This window comes from Archocentrus centrarchus, chromosome 10, assembly GCF_007364275.1.
Source record: "Archocentrus centrarchus isolate MPI-CPG fArcCen1 chromosome 10, fArcCen1, whole genome shotgun sequence".
Lineage (NCBI taxonomy): Eukaryota > Metazoa > Chordata > Actinopteri > Cichliformes > Cichlidae > Archocentrus > Archocentrus centrarchus.
Genome location: NC_044355.1, coordinates 15767454 through 15787334, shown reverse-complemented (window position 1 = coordinate 15787334; position 19881 = coordinate 15767454). Strand labels below are relative to the sequence as shown.

Genomic DNA, 19881 nt, shown 5'->3' with positions numbered 1-19881 from the left:
TAAATCACGCTTTCTGCAGAGTTCCGGAGATTTTGGTCCTCTGAGATAAAAAATGCTGCAAAGCACCACTACACAACCGTTTCAGCAGACAAACAGCAGCTGTTGTAATCCATGAATGTGGACAACCACGATCACTTTCACACAGACATAATGTCAGAGCAATAGATGCCAAACCATTATCAGAGCCTGTGGAAATGCACTGCTTTGGGAGACTGTAATGCAAGTTAGTTCTGCACAAATAGCATTAACAAGCCACCACATAGAGGGGCATTTTTGTAATTGCACAAAAGTGTGCCAAGTCACACAAATGCACAGTTGCACAGACACGCACACACTTCCAACCCCATACGGGCATTTGAGATCCCAACATTTGCCACTCGTTGAACCTGCTGTGTTCAATATTAACTACCCACAGGATATCTCTATGCGCTGCATGAGCAATACTACATCAGATTCAGTAGCTCTTCCTATGCCACACACACACACACACACACACACACACTACTAAACCATGTGGGAAGAGGTTGTCTGGTAATTCTTAACTCTGGAAAGCCTCCTTTAAACCTCCTCCTGCCTCTTTCATTCCGCCCAGCTGCTGTGCTGATAAGCCTGATCCATTTCACCCCTCAGCTTAAATAAGATGGTCATCTTAGATCAGATGTTCTGCTGTGTGATGACAGTGAACCTCATGGGTTTCTTTAGTGTGATGTGACAAGAGCTCGTCTCCTCTCCTTGAACAAAATGGCAGCTGCTAGCAGCAGGCATATGTGCAGGTTAAATAAGTAGAAGCCTTGAATGAAATTAATATCTTACAAAGCCAAGATGGATCTGCAATTTCCTCTTATTCCCTAAGATCTTTTTACCTGTGAGAATGCCTAATGTTTATAAAGTCAATTCAATTCAATTCAATTTTTATTTATATAGCGCCAAATCACAACAAACTGTCGCCTCAAGGCGCTTTGTATTGTGGGTAAAGAGCAAGCACTTGGCGACAGTGGAAAGGAAAAACTCCCTTTTAACAGGAAGAAACCTCCAGCAGAACCAGGCTCAGGGAGGGGCAGTCATCTGCCGCGACCGGTTGGGCTGAGGGGAGAGAAAGACATGCTGTGGAAGAGAGCCAGAGATTAATATCAATTAATGATTAAATGCAGAGTGGAGTATAAACAAAGTAAATAAGGTGAATGAGAAGAAACAGTGCATTATGTGAACCCCCCAGCAGACTAGGCCTATAGCAGCATAACTAAGGGATGGTTCAGGGTCACCTGATCCAGCCCTAACTATAAGCTTTATCATAAAGGAAAGTTTTAAGCCTAATCTTAAAAATAGAGAGGGTGTCTGTCTCCCGAATCCAAGCTGGAAGCTGGTTCCACAGAAGAGGCGCCTGAAAGCTGAAGGCTCTGCCTCCCATTCTACTCTTAAGTATCCTAGGAACCACAAGTAAGCCAGCAGTCTGAGAGCGAAGTGCTCTGTTGGGGTGATATGGTACTATGAGGTCTTTGAGATAAGATGGTGCCTGATTATTTAAGACCTTGTATGTGAGGAGAAGAATTTTAAATTCTATTCTAGATTTAACAGGGAGCCAATGAAGAGAAGCCAATATGGGAGAAATATGCTCTCTCTTTCTAGTCCCTGTCAGTACTCTAGCTGCAGCATTTTGGATCAGCTGAAGGCTTTTCAGGGAGCTTTTAGGACAGCCTGATAATAATGAATTACAATAATCCAGCCTAGAAGTAATAAATGCATGAATGAGCTTTTCAGCACCAGTCTGAGAAAGGATGTTTCTAATTTTAGAAATATTGCGCAAATGCAAAAAAGCGATCCTACATATTTGTTTAATATGTGCATTGAAGGACATGTCCTGGTCAAAAATGACTCCAAGATTTCTCACAGTGTTACTGGAGGCCAAAGTAATGCCATCCAGAGTAAGTATCTGGTTAGACACCATGTTTCTAAGATTTGTGGGGCCGAGAACAAGAATTTCAGTTTTATCTGAATTTAGAAGCAGGAAATTAGAGGTCATCCAGGCCTTAATATCTTTAAGACATTCCTGCAGTTTAACTAATTGATGTGTGTCATCTGGCTTCAGTGATAGGTAAAGCTGAGTATCATCTGCATAACAATGAAAATTGATGCAGTGCTTTCTAATAATACTGCCTAAGGGAAGCATGTATAATGTAAATAAAATTGGTCCTAGCACAGAACCCTGTGGAACTCCATAATTAACCTTAGTGTGTGAAGAAGACTCCCCATTTACATGAACAAATTGGAGTCTATGAGATAAATATGATTCAAACCACTGCAGTGCAGTACCTTTAATACCTATAGCAAGCTCTAATCTCTGTAATAAAATGTTATGGTCAACAGTATCAAAAGCTGCACTGAGGTCCAACAGGACAAGAACAGAGATGAGTCCACTGTCAGAGGCTCTAAGAAGATCATTTGTAACCTTCACTAATGCTGTTTCTGTACTGTGATGAATTCTGAAACCTGACTGAAACTCTTCAAATAAACCGTTCCTCTGCAGATGATCAGTTAGCTGTTTTACAACTACTCTTTCAAGAATCTTTGAGAGAAAAGGAAGGTTGGAGATTGGCCTATAATTAGCTAAGACAGCTGGGTCAAGTGATGGCTTTTTAAGTAGAGGTTTAATTACAGCCACCTTGAAGGTCTGTGGTACATAGCCAACTAATAAAGACTGACTGATCATTTTTAAGATTGAAGCATCAATAATTGGAAAGACTTCTTTGAACAGTCTAGTAGGAATGGGATCTAACAAACATGTTGCTGGTTTGGAGGAAGTAACTATTGAAGTTAACTCAGAAAGATCAACTGGAGCAAAAGAGTCTAAACAAATACCAGCAGTGCTGAAAGCAGCCGAACATGAAGAATAATCTTTGAGATGGTTATGAATAATTTTTTCTCTAATGTCTAAAATTTTATTTGTAAAGAAATCCATGAAGTCACTACTAGTTAACGTGAAAGGAATACTCGGCTCTACAGAGCTCTGACTCTTTGTCAGCCTGGCTACAGTGCTGAAAAGAAACCTGGGGTTGTTCTTATTTTCTTCAATTAATGATGAATAGTAAGATGTCCTAGCTTTACGGAGGGCTTTTTTATAGAGCAACAAACTCTTTTTCCAGGCTAAATGAGCATCTTCTAATTTAGTGAGACGCCATTCCCTCTCCAGCTTTCGGGTTATCTGCTTTAAGCTGTGCATTTGTGAATTATACCACGGAGTCAGGCACTTCTGATTTGAAGCTTTCCTTTTCAGAGGAGCCACAGTATCCAAAGTTATACGCAGTGAGGATGTAAAACTATTGTCGAGATAATCGACCTCACTGGGAGCAGAGTTTAGGTAGGTGCTCTGCACTGTGTTGGCACATGGCACTGAAGAGCATAACAATGAAGGAATTAGATCCTTAAACTTAGTTACAGCACTTTCAGAAAGACTTCTACTGTAATAAAACTTATTCCCCACTGCTGTGTAATCCATTAAAGTAAATGTAAATGTTACTAAGAAATGATCAGACAGGAGGGGGCTTTCAGGGAATACTGTTAAGTCTTCAGTTTCTATGCCATATGTTAGGACAAGATCCAGAGTATGATTAAAGTGGTGGGTGGGCTCCTTTACATTTTGAGAGAAGCCAATTGAATCTAACAATAGATTAAATGCAGTGTTGAGGCTGTCATTCTCAGCATCTACATGGATGTTAAAATCACCCACTATAATTATTTTATCTGAACTGAGCACTAAATCAGATAAAAAGTCTGAGAAATCAGACAGAAACTCTGAGTAAGGACCAGGTGGACGATAGATAATAACAAATAAAACAGGTTTTTGATTTTCCCAATTAGGATGGACAAGACTAAGAGTCAGGCTTTCAAAAGAATGAAAACTTTGTCTGTGTCTTTGATTAATTAATAAGCTGGAATTGAAGATTGCAGCTAATCCTCCTCCTCGACCTGTGCTTCGAGCATTCTGACAGTTACTGTGACTCGGGGGTGTTGATTCATTTAAACTAACATATTCATCCTGCTGTAACCAGGTTTCTGTAAGGCAGAATAAATCAATACGTTGATCAATTATTAAATCATTTACTAATAGGGACTTGGAAGAGAGAGACCTAATGTTTAACAATCCACATTTAATTGTTTTATTTTTTGGTGCAGTTGATGAAGCTGTATTATTTATTGTTTTTGAATTTTTATGCTTAAATAGCTTTTTGCTGATTTTAGCTTTGGTTTTTGGTGGTCTGGGAGCAGGCACCGACTCTATGGGGATGGGGTTTTGGGGGGATGGCAGGAGGAGAGAAGCTGCAGAGAGGCGTGTAAGACTGCAACTCTGCTTCCTGGTCTCAACCCTGGGTAGTCAGGTTTTAGGAGGGTTAATAAATTTGGCCATATTTCTAGAAATGAGAGCTGCTCCATCCAAAGTGGGATGGATGCCGTCTCTCCTAACAAGACCAGGTTTTCCCCAGAAACTTTGCCAATTATCTATGAAGCCCAAGTCATTTTTTGGACACCACTCAGACAGCCAGCGATTCAAGGAGAACATGCGGCTAAACATGTCGCTCCTGGTCTGATTGGGGAGGGGCCCAGAGAAAACTACAGAGTCCGACATCGTTTTTGCAATGTTACACACCGAGTCAATATTAATTTTAGTGACCTCCGATTGGCGTAACCGGGTGTCATTACTGCCGACGTGAATAACGATCTTACCAAATGTACGATTAGCCTTAGCCAGCAGTTTCAAATTTCCATGAATGTCGCCTGCTCTGGCCCCTGGAAGACATTTGACTATGGTCGCCGGTGTCTCTAGCTTCACGTTTCTCAAAACAGAGTCGCCAATAACCAGAGTTTGTTCCTCGGCGGGTGTGTCGCCGAGTGGAGAAAAACGGTTAGAGACGTGAACAGGTTGGTGGTGTACCCGGGGCTTCTGCTTAGGACTACGCTTCCTCCTCACCGTCACCCAGCCGGCCTGTTTTCCCTGCTGCTCGGGATCTGCTGGGGGGGAGCTAACGGCGGCTAAGCTACCATGGTCCGCACCCGCTACAGGGGCCTGGCTAGATGTAGGATTTTCCAGGGTGCGGAGCCGAGTCTCCAGTTCAGAAAGCCTGGCCTCCAGAGCTACAAACAGACTACATTTATTACAAGTACCGTTACTGCTAAAGGAGGCCGAGGAGTAACTAAACATGTGACACCCAGAGCAGGAAAGTGCAGGAGAGACAGGAGAAGAAGCCATGCTGGTAGTGAGTCGGCTAAGGGCTAAGCTACTAGCTGAGCTAAGCTAGCGAATTTCTAAAAACAAATAAAGTGAGTAATGTGAATACAGGTGATTCAGCAAAGAGTATGCTATTTAAAGTTGGTGAAGATTACACTAAAATATGTTATTATCCAGATAAATCGAGTTATACAGATATAACAGCTAACAGACAGCAAAACACTGTGCTCCGAAACAGGAAGTGTGATCACAAAGTTAAAGAATTCAGCCCAAAACCTTACCTAATTTAAGTTTGGCTGATATCCTATTCAAGATTATCTTGGTTATACCCAGACAGCTTCCAGTGCAGCAGAAGCTCTCTAGATCACATGATTTCACCATAGAGCTCAAATATTAACTTCGTATTTCCTGTGATGGTCCACTGCTGGTGATGAGAGACACACCTCCTGCTATGACCAAACAATTTATAACAGTTTTAGCTAAAGAGTCCACAGGTTCTATGCCTGAACACCAGGGTTATTATAGTTAACGAAAACGAACGAAATAACGAAAACTGAAATTGAAAAAACACTGTCGTTAACTGAAATAAATAAAAACTATAATTAAAAGGAAAAAACGATAACTAATTAAAACTGAATTGTGAGTTTACAAAACTAACTAAAACTAACTGAAATTATCGATAAACTGACTTTCATTTTAAGCCTTGTGGATTGATATGAAATCATTGTTTCCGCTCTCGGAGTTTAAGCTGGGAGCGCCACAGGACAACTGTGTGAGTGCACATGTGCGTGCGCTCACCGCGCTGGTCCGCAAAGTAATTGCTGCGGTCTGCCGAGAAAGCGGCAGAGTCCCGTATGGAGGTTCTTTGAGTACAAACACCTGCACACGACCACAAGGTAATAACACACACAATCCAGCTACACAAGCATAAATGCGGACATGAGGTCGGCAACTTCTGTAGGTTGTGTACAGAGGCCGCAAAGACCCTGCAGGTTTAATTAGCAGCATCTAAACAAGCTAGCTCCTAAACAGAAGCAGCTTCAGGTGGAGAGAACATCAGGATGCAGATGGATTTGAGCTTTGACTCCTTCAAAGAGTTTGTTTTTGTTTAACACCACATGTAGGCGTTATTAATCTGCTGCACTGATGCTGAAGTTTATTGTGGAGTTTATTGTAGAATTTATTGAGTTTGGGAGTTCATGTTTTTCTTTGTTTCTCCCTGCTGATGTTCATGTGTGTCCTTAATATTACACACATTTAGCATGTCTTGTGAACAGCTGGTTGTTGAATATATTTCTTTAAACTGTATCTTTTGTCAACTTTTCATTACACAATAGTCACTTTTGCGCCTTGAATCTTGCACCTGATTAGGTATGAAAATACTAAAACTAATACTGAAACTAACTGAAACTAACTAAAACTAAGCATGAAACCGAAAATAAAAACTAATAAAAACGAGCAAAACCACTCTGAAAACTAATTAAAACTAACTGAATTAGAGAAAAAAAAGTAAAAACTAACTAAAACTAAACTATAATGTAAAATCCAAAACTATTATAACCCTGCTGAACACAATGCTTGGGGTTCTGGACCGTGAATTGATCCAACCAGGGAGATATTGTCAGTGTAGAGCTCTACTCTAACATCTACCTTTTGGCCACACCAACACAACCTTTGCCCACCACCTGCCCTATTCACTAGATTTGCCTCCCTGTGACTTTTTCCACCTCCCAAAAACAGAAAATTAAGTCAAAAGATGACTGTTTTGACACACTAGAGGTGCATTTGCATTTGTTTGAGTGATCTAAAAATACAGTGCTGTGAAAAAGCACCCTTCTTTGCAGAATTGTTTTAATTCAACTACATAAGAGGGTTTTTGAGCATGAATGGCCTGTTTAAGATGCCAAAGCATCTCAATCTAAGTTTGGATTTGACTAGGCCACTTCAAAACCTTCATTTTGTTTCTTTGATACATTCAGAGGTGGACTTGCTGGTGTGTTTTGGATTATTGTCATGCTGCATAACCCAAGTGAGCTTGAGCTTCAGGGGATAAACTGATGTCTGGACATTCTTCTTCAGGATTTCTTGGTAGAAAGCAGAATTCATGGTTCCATCAATTACAGCAGGTTGTCCAGGTCCTGAAGCAGCAAAGCATCCCCAGACCATCACACTACCACCACCATGTTTGAATGTTGGGATGATGTAATTTTATTCAGTTCAGTTCAATTCAGTTTTATTTTATTTCTTATTGTTGAGTCATCAATACTGACCTTGACTGAGGCAAGTGGGGCCTGCAGTTCTTTAGGTGTTGTTCTGGGTTCTTTTGTGACCTAATGGATAAGTCATTGATGCACTCTTGGAGTAATTTTGATTGGCTGGCCACTCTTAGGAGGGTTTGCCACTGCTCCAAGTTTTCTCCATTTGTGGATAATTGCTCTCACCGTGGTGCACAGGAGTCACAAAGCCTCAGAAATGGCTTTGCAACTCTTTCTAGACTGATAGATGTCAATGAATTTGTTTCTTGCCTGTAATTGAATTTCTTTAGATTATGTGGTATGAGGTGTTGCTTTTTGAGATCTTCTGGCCAACCTCACTTTGTCAGACAGGCTCTATTTAAGTGATTTCTTGATTCAACAGGTCTGGCTGTAATCAAGCCTGAGTGTGGCCAGTAAAATTAAACTTTCCAAAAAATGTGGTTAATCACAGTTAATTCATTATTAAACAAGGGGGCAATTTATGGTATAAGCAAAGATCTTAATGCCTACTGAAGATATATAAACTGTATGCTTTGAGTTTACTATATTACTATAAAGGACCTTTACTCATCTGTACATTTTCAAGTCTCGATTCTGCTTCTCTTCACATCTCTCTCTGCAATCCACACTAAAGGGTTATTTCCAACAACACAGGCTACATTCCCCTCCAGCTGGTGAACCCTACATGGCTCTATCATACAATATTAATAACTTGCTCGTGTTATTTTATTGGACTGAAGTAAATATTTGAAAGAATATGCTCAATGCTTGCAGGTAAAATAAATGAGGTCTGCTATGTTGCTTGCTTTACCCTGACCCACATTAGCTGTAAAAAAAAAAAAATGTTGTTATGAAGCACAAGGGTTTCGCTTTATCACATCTAACATTACGCAGGCGACAGTGACTCACAGCAGCACTGTTTACTGATATTCGGCCATTCCATAAATGTACTGTGTGTACTGATTAGGGTTTTTTTCTTGTACTGACTCTGCTTGAATCTCCCAGTAGACAAAAGGAGGCTGAGAAAAAGATCCTGATGTTATAGAAGAATCACAAGAAAACTCAAAATTTTTAAAACCTCAAGCAGCCATGCCAGACACAGTGTGGAAAAAGATATTTCAGCCAATTAAACAGATGATGGACTGTAGAAAAGTAATTAATAAAAAAATAATTACCTAATATCGGAGCAACATGTAGCATTTGCAAATGTCAGCATATCATTGCCAAATTGATTGTGATAGTCAATATAATTACATCAATGAAGAGCCTCGTCATGCCTGCAGTGTGAAAATAAGGACTAGACAGTTTCAGAATTATTTTGATTTTTTCAACTTTCCTTATGCATACTTTTACAGTTTCATTATGAATCTGCAAAGTTAGTGATACAAATGTCTGAAACTTGTTTCATCAAGTTTTCAAGGCAATTTTCCTCCCTATCACTTGTTATTTCTCTCTTTTTGACATTTCATCTATTTTCTGTTACTCACGGAAGGCTGAAGAATGACACTCTTCATATTTTAACCTCTTCAATCAATAAGAAACATTCTATCTCTGATCGCACATCTGTTTTTCATCACTTTTAAAGCATATCTCTGCTATTTTTCTCCCAAAGAGGATTTTCAAAGCAATTACAGTATATCCATGTTTTCTCTGTCTGCCCTCAATGACTTACAACTTCTGTTCGAGGAAAAAAAAATCCTCACTTTATCACTCCAGGCTGATATGAAATGTAATATGGTGTGGGATTTTAATAATTGTGTGTTGTGGTGCTGTAAAATGGGGGATATTATGGGCTGTAAGAGACAAGCAATTGATGAGATGAGAAGAGAAAAATTGCATGATTAGCTGCAGGTGCAGGATGCTACACTAAACATAATCAACCAGAACACATCAAAGCTTTCTCTCTGGATCCTTCGCATCTGTCTCAATGTATTTTTTTTTCTGATTTACTCTGTCTTTATCTATTTCATTATCAAATCCATTATGCTTTTTGTCTCTGATGAGCTGTGGTCACATTGTCAGAAAGCATAAACATAAATATCTGTTTTGTCTGTTGCTTATTTGTTTGATTAGGCTGCTTTAATGTCATCCTCTGTATTTCTACTTCTTCAGCATCTCAAATGTCACTTGTCTGTTAAAGCAATGTACACATCAAAACACAAGAACTGACACAGCAACAAAAGCAGCAATAATAATTCCCAACTACAAGCTTTGCATCCCATATTTGCTTCTCCGAACTGCTTCCTTTTCCCTGCTCTCTCAGATGTGACAGAAAACGTCAGAATGTCACGTGCAGTGTCATGATTTGACTGATTCATAATTAGATGTAATCATACATTGCACACATATACATACATGTGCATGCACACAGAAGCACACATATTAACATAGCACAAGTGTTTTTGTGACTAGTGCCTCATGATTGGTGGAGAACCTTTAAGTGTTACTGCTCTCCATCTTCTCATGCATGGTTGACATCCGGTGCACTCTCTCTCTCTCTCTCTCTCTCTCTCTCTCTCTCTGTCTCTCTCTCTCTCTCTGTCTCTCTCTCTCTCTCTCTCTGTCTCTCTCTCTCTCCTCTCTCCTCGTCTCTCTCTCTCTCTCTCTCTCTCTCCCTCTCTCTCTCTCTGTCTTTCTCTCTCTCTCTGTCTCTCTCTCTCTCTCTCTCTCTCTCTCTCTCTCTCTCTGTCTCTCCCCCCTCTCGCTCTCTCTCAGTCTACAAAATAACTAATTCATCAGTCACACCTACCATGAATCGCTCAAAGGTCCTCAAACCTGAGTGTACATGTGCGCGCGCGCACACACACACACACACACACACACACACACACACACACACACACACACACACACACACACACACACACACACACGCAGCACTTGCTGATGAGGTTGAGGATTATTCAGGTTGATGAGTAGATTTGCATAACCGCTTGCTCAGCTCCTGTGTGTGAGTGTGGCCTATGTCATATTGTGTCACTTTAGAAATTATCATTTGCTTGATGGAGAATAAGAAAATGCAATAAAGTGTCCAGGCCCTATAATCAAAGAGTTATTATATTGTGTTTTGAAATGGTAACTCTGTAATTTTTTTTGGTACTGTATAATATGATATTTGTTTCCCTGCTGTTCTACACTTTGGTCTAGAGTTACATATACTGACAACTAATGTAAAATTTGCCAATTAATTTGGCCATCTCTGTAGAGCCTCTAGTGTAGATATAATTGTGTAATAACTGTAACAAGCTTGTAAGGTTTGTGTGATTTACAGAACCAATATATTTATTATTTAGGCACATAAAATATGAAAATAGAGAAGAAATGGATTATAGTATGTAGCAACAATGGTTGAAAAGATGTTACAACTGCAGATGTCAGATGGAATCAGGATGACTACTGATTAAGAAATAGAAAATTAAAACTATGCTAAATGTGTATGTTATATATGCATCTGTATACAGTATGTGATGCATCTGTGTAACTCTGGACTTTTGCTATTTTTATATTCAAAATAATTATAAGACTGAAGGGTGTTTATAAATGGGGGCTCTAAAAAAATCTGCATGTGACTTTATAACTTAGACAATCTGAACAAAGTTTTTTATATACAGTATGAGAAATGTCTGATAATCTACCTATAACCTATAACATTGCTATTTTTAACATATGACTACAAATATAATAAGACTACAAAATATGTAGTCTTATTATATGCTAATAAAAATCTTATACTGTGCTTAAGATGCTAAGGGCCTGATTACCTATTTACTAAGGTTTATTACCAGTGCTTTATTATAAAGCATTAGGGAGTATGAGTCAAGCAATAAGTGAAAATGTGAAAGGGGTCACTCATGAGTAATCATATTATGAGGCATATATTTTATGACTTACTGTATACATGAAACATAACCCCTTTCTTTTGAAAGGAATGAAACATTCTTACCCTCATGGTAAAAAGAAAGTACACCCTCTTTCAATTCTAAGGTTTTACATATCAGGACATAATAAAAATAATCTGTCCATACCAGGTTCTAAAATTATTCAAATGCAACCTCAGATGACCAGCAACACATGGCGTATTACGCCGTGACATTGTTTATTAAACAAAAGCTAAACCAAAATGCAAAATCAGTGCATGTAAAATGACTTTCAGCAGCAATAACACTAAGTTTTCTGTATGACTTTATCAGTGTCTCATATTGTCATGGAGGAATCATGGCCCACTCTTCTTTACAGCGTTGCCTCAGATCATTGATGTTTGTAGACATTCGTTTATGCACAGCTCTCTTAAGGCCCCGCTGCAGAATTTCAATCTGATTGATGCCTGGACTTTGACTGGGTCATTGCAACACTGTTTTTTTTGTTTTTTTTTCCCCAGTGAATCTGTTGTTGATTTGCTGTTGTGTTTGGGATCATTTGCACGAGTTTTAGCTGTTGTAAAGATGGCAACATATCTGATTCTAGAATGCTTTAGTATACAGAGTTCAAGGTCAACTGCAAGGTGCCTGGATCCTGTGGCTGCAAAACGAACTCAAATCATCACTCTTCCATCACTGTGTTAGACAGTTGGTATGAAGTGTCTGTGCCGATTTGCTGCATTTGGTTTTCACCTAACACGGTGCTGTGAATTATGGCCAAACAACTTCACTTTGGTCTCATCTGTCCAAAGGAGAGTGTTATAGAAGTCTTGTTCAGATGAATATGTTCTAGCATATTCATTATATAGATTAGAGGATTTTTCCCAGAAACCCTTCCAAGCATGACATTCTGTATTTGTTCAGTCTTTTTCTAATTATACTGTCATGAACTTGAACATGCTAACTAAACCCTGAGATGTAGCTCTTGGGTTTTTTTCAGTTTCTCTGTGGATTACACAGCCTGACCTTGGGGTGAATTTGCGAGGACATCCATTCCTGGGAAGATTGGCAGCTTTCTTTTATGTTTTCCACTTGTGAATAACCTTTCTCACTGTTTAGAAATGGCCTTATGACCCTTTTCTGATTGATGGGCAGCAGTAGTTGCTTCTCAAAGATGATTGCTGATGTTTTTCCTCCTTGGTATTGTGTAACACAATAATGCTCCAGACCAGCAAACTGCCAAAACGTCCGCTTTTACAGAGGTGGTCACACTTCCTGATGATCAATTAATCAAGTACATTTGATTATCACCACCTGGCTGCTACTGCTATTTCCAATGGAAACAGTAAGCCTACACTTAGTTTTTCACACACTGTTTCTGCACTTTGGCTCAGGTTTTCTTAAATAAGTAATGACACCATGTAATATCTCATATGTTGTTGTTCATCTGTGGTTGCATTTACCTAATTTTAAGACTTGCTGAGGACCAGATTATTCATGTGAAAAAAATTTTTTACGTGACTATATCTGCTTTACTTCTCCTTTTCCATATGGACTGACTTCAAAGATTCAGTTCAGTCTGAGCAGATGATGATGAAGCTCAGATTAGAATAATGAAAACTGAGCCTAAATGTAGAGCAGAGAAATGAACCTCATACTATGTTAATAACAGGGCCTTTGCTTTTGTTCCAGCCTCAGGGCAAACTTTATATTCTTCCCAACTTGTGGTAAAGACATATGAGCAATATAAAAAAGCAGCAGGAAATGTGTTTCCTGGTGGGTAATGAGCCTATAAGCTGCATGATGAGACTTCCAGTATGGTCTGAAATACTATAGCTGGCTGCAAACAGTAGGTGGAACAACATGAATAAAAAATGAAAATCTTTTTTTCTTAGAAGGAATAGCAAATAGAAACAACAGTAAGTTCCCTAAATTGTGTGTGTGTGTTTTACCTGTGGTTTACAATTGTGCTTGCACATTTGGTTTTCTGTTCATACCTTGCTACATGGCATTATCCAGTAGGCAATAGCCAGGAATGGGAGGCCTACAGTTACTCCTAGCACTGTCCAGCACTTCACACCAATGGACTGCTGTCTCAGGCCAGGCAGGTTCTCATACCAGATAGTCAGCAGCTGCTGCTGGCAGTTGGGATGAGCAACAAACTGAAAAGTAACACAGAGACAAGAAACTTAAATCATTGGAGACCGAAGGAAGATGAGACAGTTTGGGTCCAGGGCAAGAACGGCTGAGCGAGGAGAAAGACTGAAACAGGAAAAGGAGAGAGGTGCTAAAAGCAAACAGCTAATGTCAGCATTTTCAAGGAACTAAGCAACTAATGCGACTTTGCTTTTCTCACCCTATCTTCGTGTTATATAAATATTTTTTAAATTGTTACCATAAACACACACATTAAAAAGCTACTTACATATTTATACTTCACTATTAATTAGAAAATATGACTAAACACTGCTTTTATTTTTCCTACTGATATTACACCCAAGAAGTTGTATAGAGTGGCACAGCAGTGTTACATTAGGGCAGGTCCTCTTTGATTTAAGCCAGAAACAAACCTTGGATACTTTTCTCAAACTTCAGACATGACATTCCTCAGACAGACCCCATGTGGAAGGGGTAGTTTCCTTTAATCTCAGTAGCACTAGTCATCTAAAAAGCCCTGCTCGGATTAATTTACACAAATATGTGCATCTACATTAGCAAACAAACATAGCTACATAGTTTCAGTCATGGCCTAGTAAACTATGCCTGGGACAGACTGTCTCATGCTGAAAGATGTGAAACAGGATACATCACTGATGTGTGCAGACGCATCTAAAACTTTACTTTAAAAAATAGAAATGTGGGTTTTGTAGACAATTTTTTAAATGAATGAGAAATCAGCACACATAGACGATGAGTAATACTAAAAATGCTATCTCAAATATCAAAAAGTGAGGGCCTTAAGTGTTCTTCCAAAGCAGCTTAAATGTGTGCACACAAGTGTTAGAGGGCTAAGACTGATCCCTTGGTTAAAGGGGAAAATGCAAAAGCCAATTTCAATAAAATTAATGTCAGATGCACTGAGAAAAAGGACATCCAAGAGTTAACAAAGTGACTGTAAAGCACCAGGTTACAGTCCCAAGATAGCTCATGAAAAGCAGCAAAGCACTCCGCTGTGAACAAGTCTTTTAAGATCTTAATATATTTTCTGTGCCAATCCTGGTATGACACATCGTGCATGGATGGAATAAAAAGATAGCTTCAAGTGATGAGTTTTGAAGGACGGGAAGGTTGGAACCACAGAATAGAAACTGATTTCTATTCTGTGGTTGGAACACTGAGAGATAAACATTTTTTACCTCAATATCATGAACTGATGGCAATTATCTGTCTTTCAAAGGCTGCTTCTTTTTTTTTTTTTTTTTTGCCTGTATTTATTATTTCCATCATAGAGAGAAACAGTGAAAGAAAGCATTTAATGAAATATAGAATGAAAGACTGCTATTAAGGGCACTGTAGCCCATGTGGTCTGTGGCCTTACTATTTTACCACCATGTCACTCATGGTGTACGTTGTGTCATGGACCCTGGGGTTTGTGACCAGTTAAGCAATTTAGTTTTTTTTATGTAATAAATAAATAAATAAAAATAAATAATAACTAAAGCTGAAATAGTGAATTGTTAAGCCTGTGGCCTGGCTGGGCTATGTGATACTCAATAAAAAAAAAAATCTTGTATATAAAATTTCACAATATGTAATCTAATATCAACCAGAAAAAACAAAAACAACCCCCCCCAGAAAACTTCATTAGAATTCCCACTTTTGACACATGCATTCATTTGCACTAAGTAGAATCAATCACAGCTGGGATAATTGCCATGTAACACATAGATCTAAGGATTAAGATCATAAAACAAAGCACTTACTTTCATAAGTTCACAAATTAACATTGACATGATTTACTCAGTCTCTTTGAGAGCACCTGTAGAAAGTCTATCTCGTTACACTGGACACAGAGCACATATCTGGGTAACACTGACACTGCCACCTGCAACTTACCTAATGAGGGTGATGTTTCTGAAAAGCAGCTGTCAGTGTCTTGATGCCTAACAGAATGGACATCAGCTTTATGCAGAGTTCAGGTTTATACCTATACTTTGTCTTTAAAGCCTCAAATGCTGAAAATCCAGTGATGGCAAAAGGCAACAGAGACATAAATGACTTTTTGACAGATCAGTGTGTTCTAAATTACAAAGATCAGTTTCAAAATAGAACCACAAGATAATTCCACAAGGCTGTCCTGCTGCATACAACTGAAGTCTACCCATTACGGTGGCCAAATAGATTCTGTATAAAGCTGAATTGCTCACTGAGCATAGAGAAGTCTTCCTTGAGGTGGCCCCTTAGGGTTTGCAGGTTCTCTCCGATGACATCTGTCAGGGACTTCAGGATCTACCTCTCCTCTTTGCTGAGAAATTCGCACCTATTTTCAAAGGACTGCTCTGAAGCGTCCCCCTGTCTCTCCCATAGTGTGGCTTCCATCTTACTGTGGACATGAAATATAGTCACTGCTTTTCCTTGGAAGGACAGATTGAGTTCCTTATGTAGCTGAAAATGTCACCAAATATGGCAACTTAAAAGCTACAGTATTCATCTAACAGTCCACAACAAATGTCCTGACTTCCTCACCCAGTTTAAAACATCAGTGTTACAATGTTACAAGCCTTACAACATGAAAGCCACCAGATTTCAGTGTGCAGGGTGGTCACTTTCCATCTCACATACATAATATAGCAAATAGGCACAACTACAGTGAATGACAGAATTTATTCTTCTCAAGCGTCATCTAAAAGTCTCATCATCTTTGTGGACAGTATCTCTCTGTGGATACTGCTGTGGACAGCTGTAACCAGCAGAGCCATGTTTTTGACCTTTTCACAACTCTTTCAACTCTGGCCCGGGTGCTGAATAAATGTTATACAGTACAGATTCAAGTTCATGCGCTTTCAAATAATTCAGTGATTTTTATTTTTATGTCCACACAGAATTTAATGGAACTGTGTCAACAAACTTGTCCAGATCTGCAGATGATAATTTGAAAAGCGATGAAAGATTTGTATCCATACAGTCCTATGATCTGGTCCTGCTGTACACAATTCCTTCTCCCAATCCCAGTGTTTCAGCTTTGTCTGTAGGATGAGTGGTTTGAGTTACTGAAGCATGCTGCTCTTAGTGGTGCTTTCATGATTTTTAAGCCTTTAAGTGTTATTAAAGTTCCTGATCCAAATGGATGCACACAGAGAGTATAATTACATTACATTTTAACAAATATGGAGAATAACAGGAAGGTATCTCACAGGAAATAACATGAACTGACAGGTAAATAACAAAAATGGAAAAGAAGAAAAGGAAAGAGGAACAGGTGTTCGATAGCACACTGAATTAACAAAGACAGAGGTTAAGACAGGACTATATATACACAAAGCAAATGTATCAAAACCACAGTCCGTTCTTAGGGAAGGTTACTTGCTGGTCTCCCATTATGTTAGAAGAAAACTTGTGGATTACAACCTACGGAGAAACATAAACAACAGCAGAAGCAAACAGGAAACTCTCATCAGGTGCAGTGGTCTGCGCGGTCTGCGCTTCCTTTATGGGTAGTTACTGATTTTTATTTTGAAAAGTATGCATGCTACACACTGTAGTTCAGTGCGACTGAATTAATAAATGCCACGAGTGTAAAATTGATAAGGTTCACTGTTAGTTTTCCAAGTATCTCCAGTAGCTTATTGTCAATTCTCTATTTAGAGCACTTGTATTGTGTTTTAATTCAAATCTAAATCTATTATTATCTAAATGAATTCAAGTGGCAACCATAAATATTTGTGGTTGCCACTTGGATTCATAAAAAAAGAAAAATGCCAACAAGCAGATTGGAAAATCAATTTAATATACAAAGTGCAAAAGAAAGCAGGCAATAAGAAGTTTATTCCAAAGAAAGAAGTGATTAAAAAAAAGTCTGACGAGGAGGGACAGGATGGATGTTTTTCTTCCAGCTGGAGGAAGGATGTGGACAACAAAGCAATCAATGTTCAGTCGGTGGTCAACTAGTAGAACAATCAAACTCGCTGTTTGTGTATTGTTTTTTTATTCACGTCTTAGATCTCAGCAACATGTCACCTTTGGTCAAACGCACTCTCCCTCGATTTCTGTTCACTTTATTGGGTTTACCCAGTCAATCGATGCCTATCCATCACATCACCGGTGACCCTTGATCGTTGCATTCGGGGACCATTTATCTAAGCTGACAATTGGCATTCTCTGCTTCCCTCCACCGATCGAAACACACATACAATTTGTATATGAGTGCAAAGCCACACACAATCACACATACACCTCGCCCCCTCACCCACACTCTTAGTTAATATAGCCACCAACTGGTATCCAGTGATAAGTCCATCAAGCCACTGATCCATGACATGAAATATGCCTGTGTCCAGCTACATGCACTACACGCAATCATGCTCCACCTGGTTTCCATGGTAATCTTTCCCTCCCTCTCTCCTTGCCTGGTGTAATTAGCTGCCTGGTATTGGTCATGCTCTCTTGTACAGGACACAAAGAGAGAAAAAAAAAAAAGGCTGTTGCATGCATGCACACCTACACCTGGGAATTGATTAAAGTAAACATGAGGCACATTAGGGTCAAACAGGAACATGTGTGAATGAGAGAGAATGGCAGAGGCAAATGGGGAAAAGGGATTTGGTTTGACATTTTCCTGAGCACCTCTTCACAGCAGGGATTACCTTTTACACACAGGCCAGTGAGTTGTTTACAAAAGGGTCCTCTGAGTCCACATGCATGACAATACTTAAGCACACTGTATTGTAAATATATTGTTTATGTGCATGAATGGCTCACAGACACTAAGTTAGAAACGAGGTAAGTTACATGTTAAAAACTGCAATAAAATCATTTATTGTAGTTTTCTGTGGTAATCCTATGAAGATATATTGTAAGGCAAATATCGGCACATATTTTATATGATTTAATTACATTCTATGGGAAAATAATTAAAACAATCATTTACATGAAAAATGGTTCATGTTGTAGTTTAACATGATTAAGATCTGTGAATCATAATAACTGAAAAAAATAGGCAGAGAACAGGAATTTTTTTTTTCCTCACAGAACCACCCAAACTGTAGGAGCCAAGACTGCTACCCTGAACTGTATGAGTTTGAGTTGGTGTTTTATATACACTCACTGACTTTATTAGTTATACCTGTTCAACTGCTCGTTAATGCAAATATCTAATCAGCCAATCACATGGCAGTGAATCTGGCAACTACCTGTTAAAACTGGGCATCCAAATGTGGAAGAAAGGTGATTCAAGTGTCTTTGAATGTCACTTACTTGTTGGTGCCAGACGGGCTGGTCTGAAGATTTCAGAAACTGCTTATCTACTGGTATTTTCCCACACAACCATCTCCAGGGTTTACAGAGCAACTCGGTATTACGGCAAAGTGTGTAATAGAGCCGGCGATCCACTGTATCCATTTCACGCTTTGCCTCTTGTGGGCGTGAAATGTACACACATGCGGAAATTGAAAGTTGCAGTAACAACTGCAACAAGTAAGTGACATTCAAAGACACTTGACCAGCAATATTTAATTTCCAGTGAACAACTTTCTACCACCTTTCAGTTTATTTTCAGCCATTTAAACAATACTACATTGTGAATATTGTTTAATAACAACAAAAGACAACATGATGTATGGAGGCCATTTTTCTTACATATCAGCCATCTAGCTTGTTGGCTTTAAATAAAATATCCCACCATGGTGATAGTGCAAGGTACTGCAACTTCGGGTATGTGTCCATTTTCCTGGAGTGGACAGGTTGCTCTATTACACGCTTTTCCATGATACTGGGTTGTACAGAAAATGGTCAGAAAAAGAGAAACTATCTAATGAGTATCAGTTCTTTTATTGAAAATGCCTTCTTGCCAGAGGTCATGGGAGAATGACCAGACTGCTTTGAGCTGATAAGAAGTCAACAGAAACTCAAATAATCACTCGTTACAACTGAAGTATGCAGAATTTTTGCTTCAACATTTGAATAAATGCTTCAACAATAATAAATTTGAAGTTGGCATAAACAACATGAAAGCATGGATCCATCCTGCCTTGTATCAAAATATCAGGCTGGTGATGGTTGTGTAATAGTGTGGGGGTATGTTCTCCCCTTAGTAAATGATCATTGTTTAAATACCACAGGCTACCTAGGTATTGTTGCTGACCGTGTCCATCCCCTTATGATCACAGTGTACCCACTGGGATGTTGTGGAATGGGAGATTTGCATCATGAATGACTAGCTGACAATTCTGCAGCAACTGTTCATATTAACATAACATAGACAGCTGTATTGTTGTGTCCATATAATATGAATCAAACTCTCTGGTGCTCTCCAGCACCTTGTTCAATCTGTACTACAAATAAATAGTTCGGAATGCAAAAGGTGGTGCAACTCGGAACTAGATTTGTGTAT

The 19881-nt window shown here is 39.0% G+C and overlaps 1 protein-coding gene across 2 annotated transcripts in view; it reads right to left on the bottom strand.

Annotated features, from left to right (window-relative positions):
- trpc7b (transient receptor potential cation channel, subfamily C, member 7b) overlaps positions 1–19881 on the bottom strand; it is a 72057-nt gene that overhangs the window by 33338 nt on the left and 18838 nt on the right. For both annotated transcript variants that reach the window (XM_030739293.1, XM_030739295.1), the window contains exon 4: positions 13331–13495. In XM_030739293.1, coding sequence (XP_030595153.1) covers positions 13331–13495 — 165 coding nt within the window. The remainder of the gene's footprint in view (positions 1–13330; positions 13496–19881) is intronic.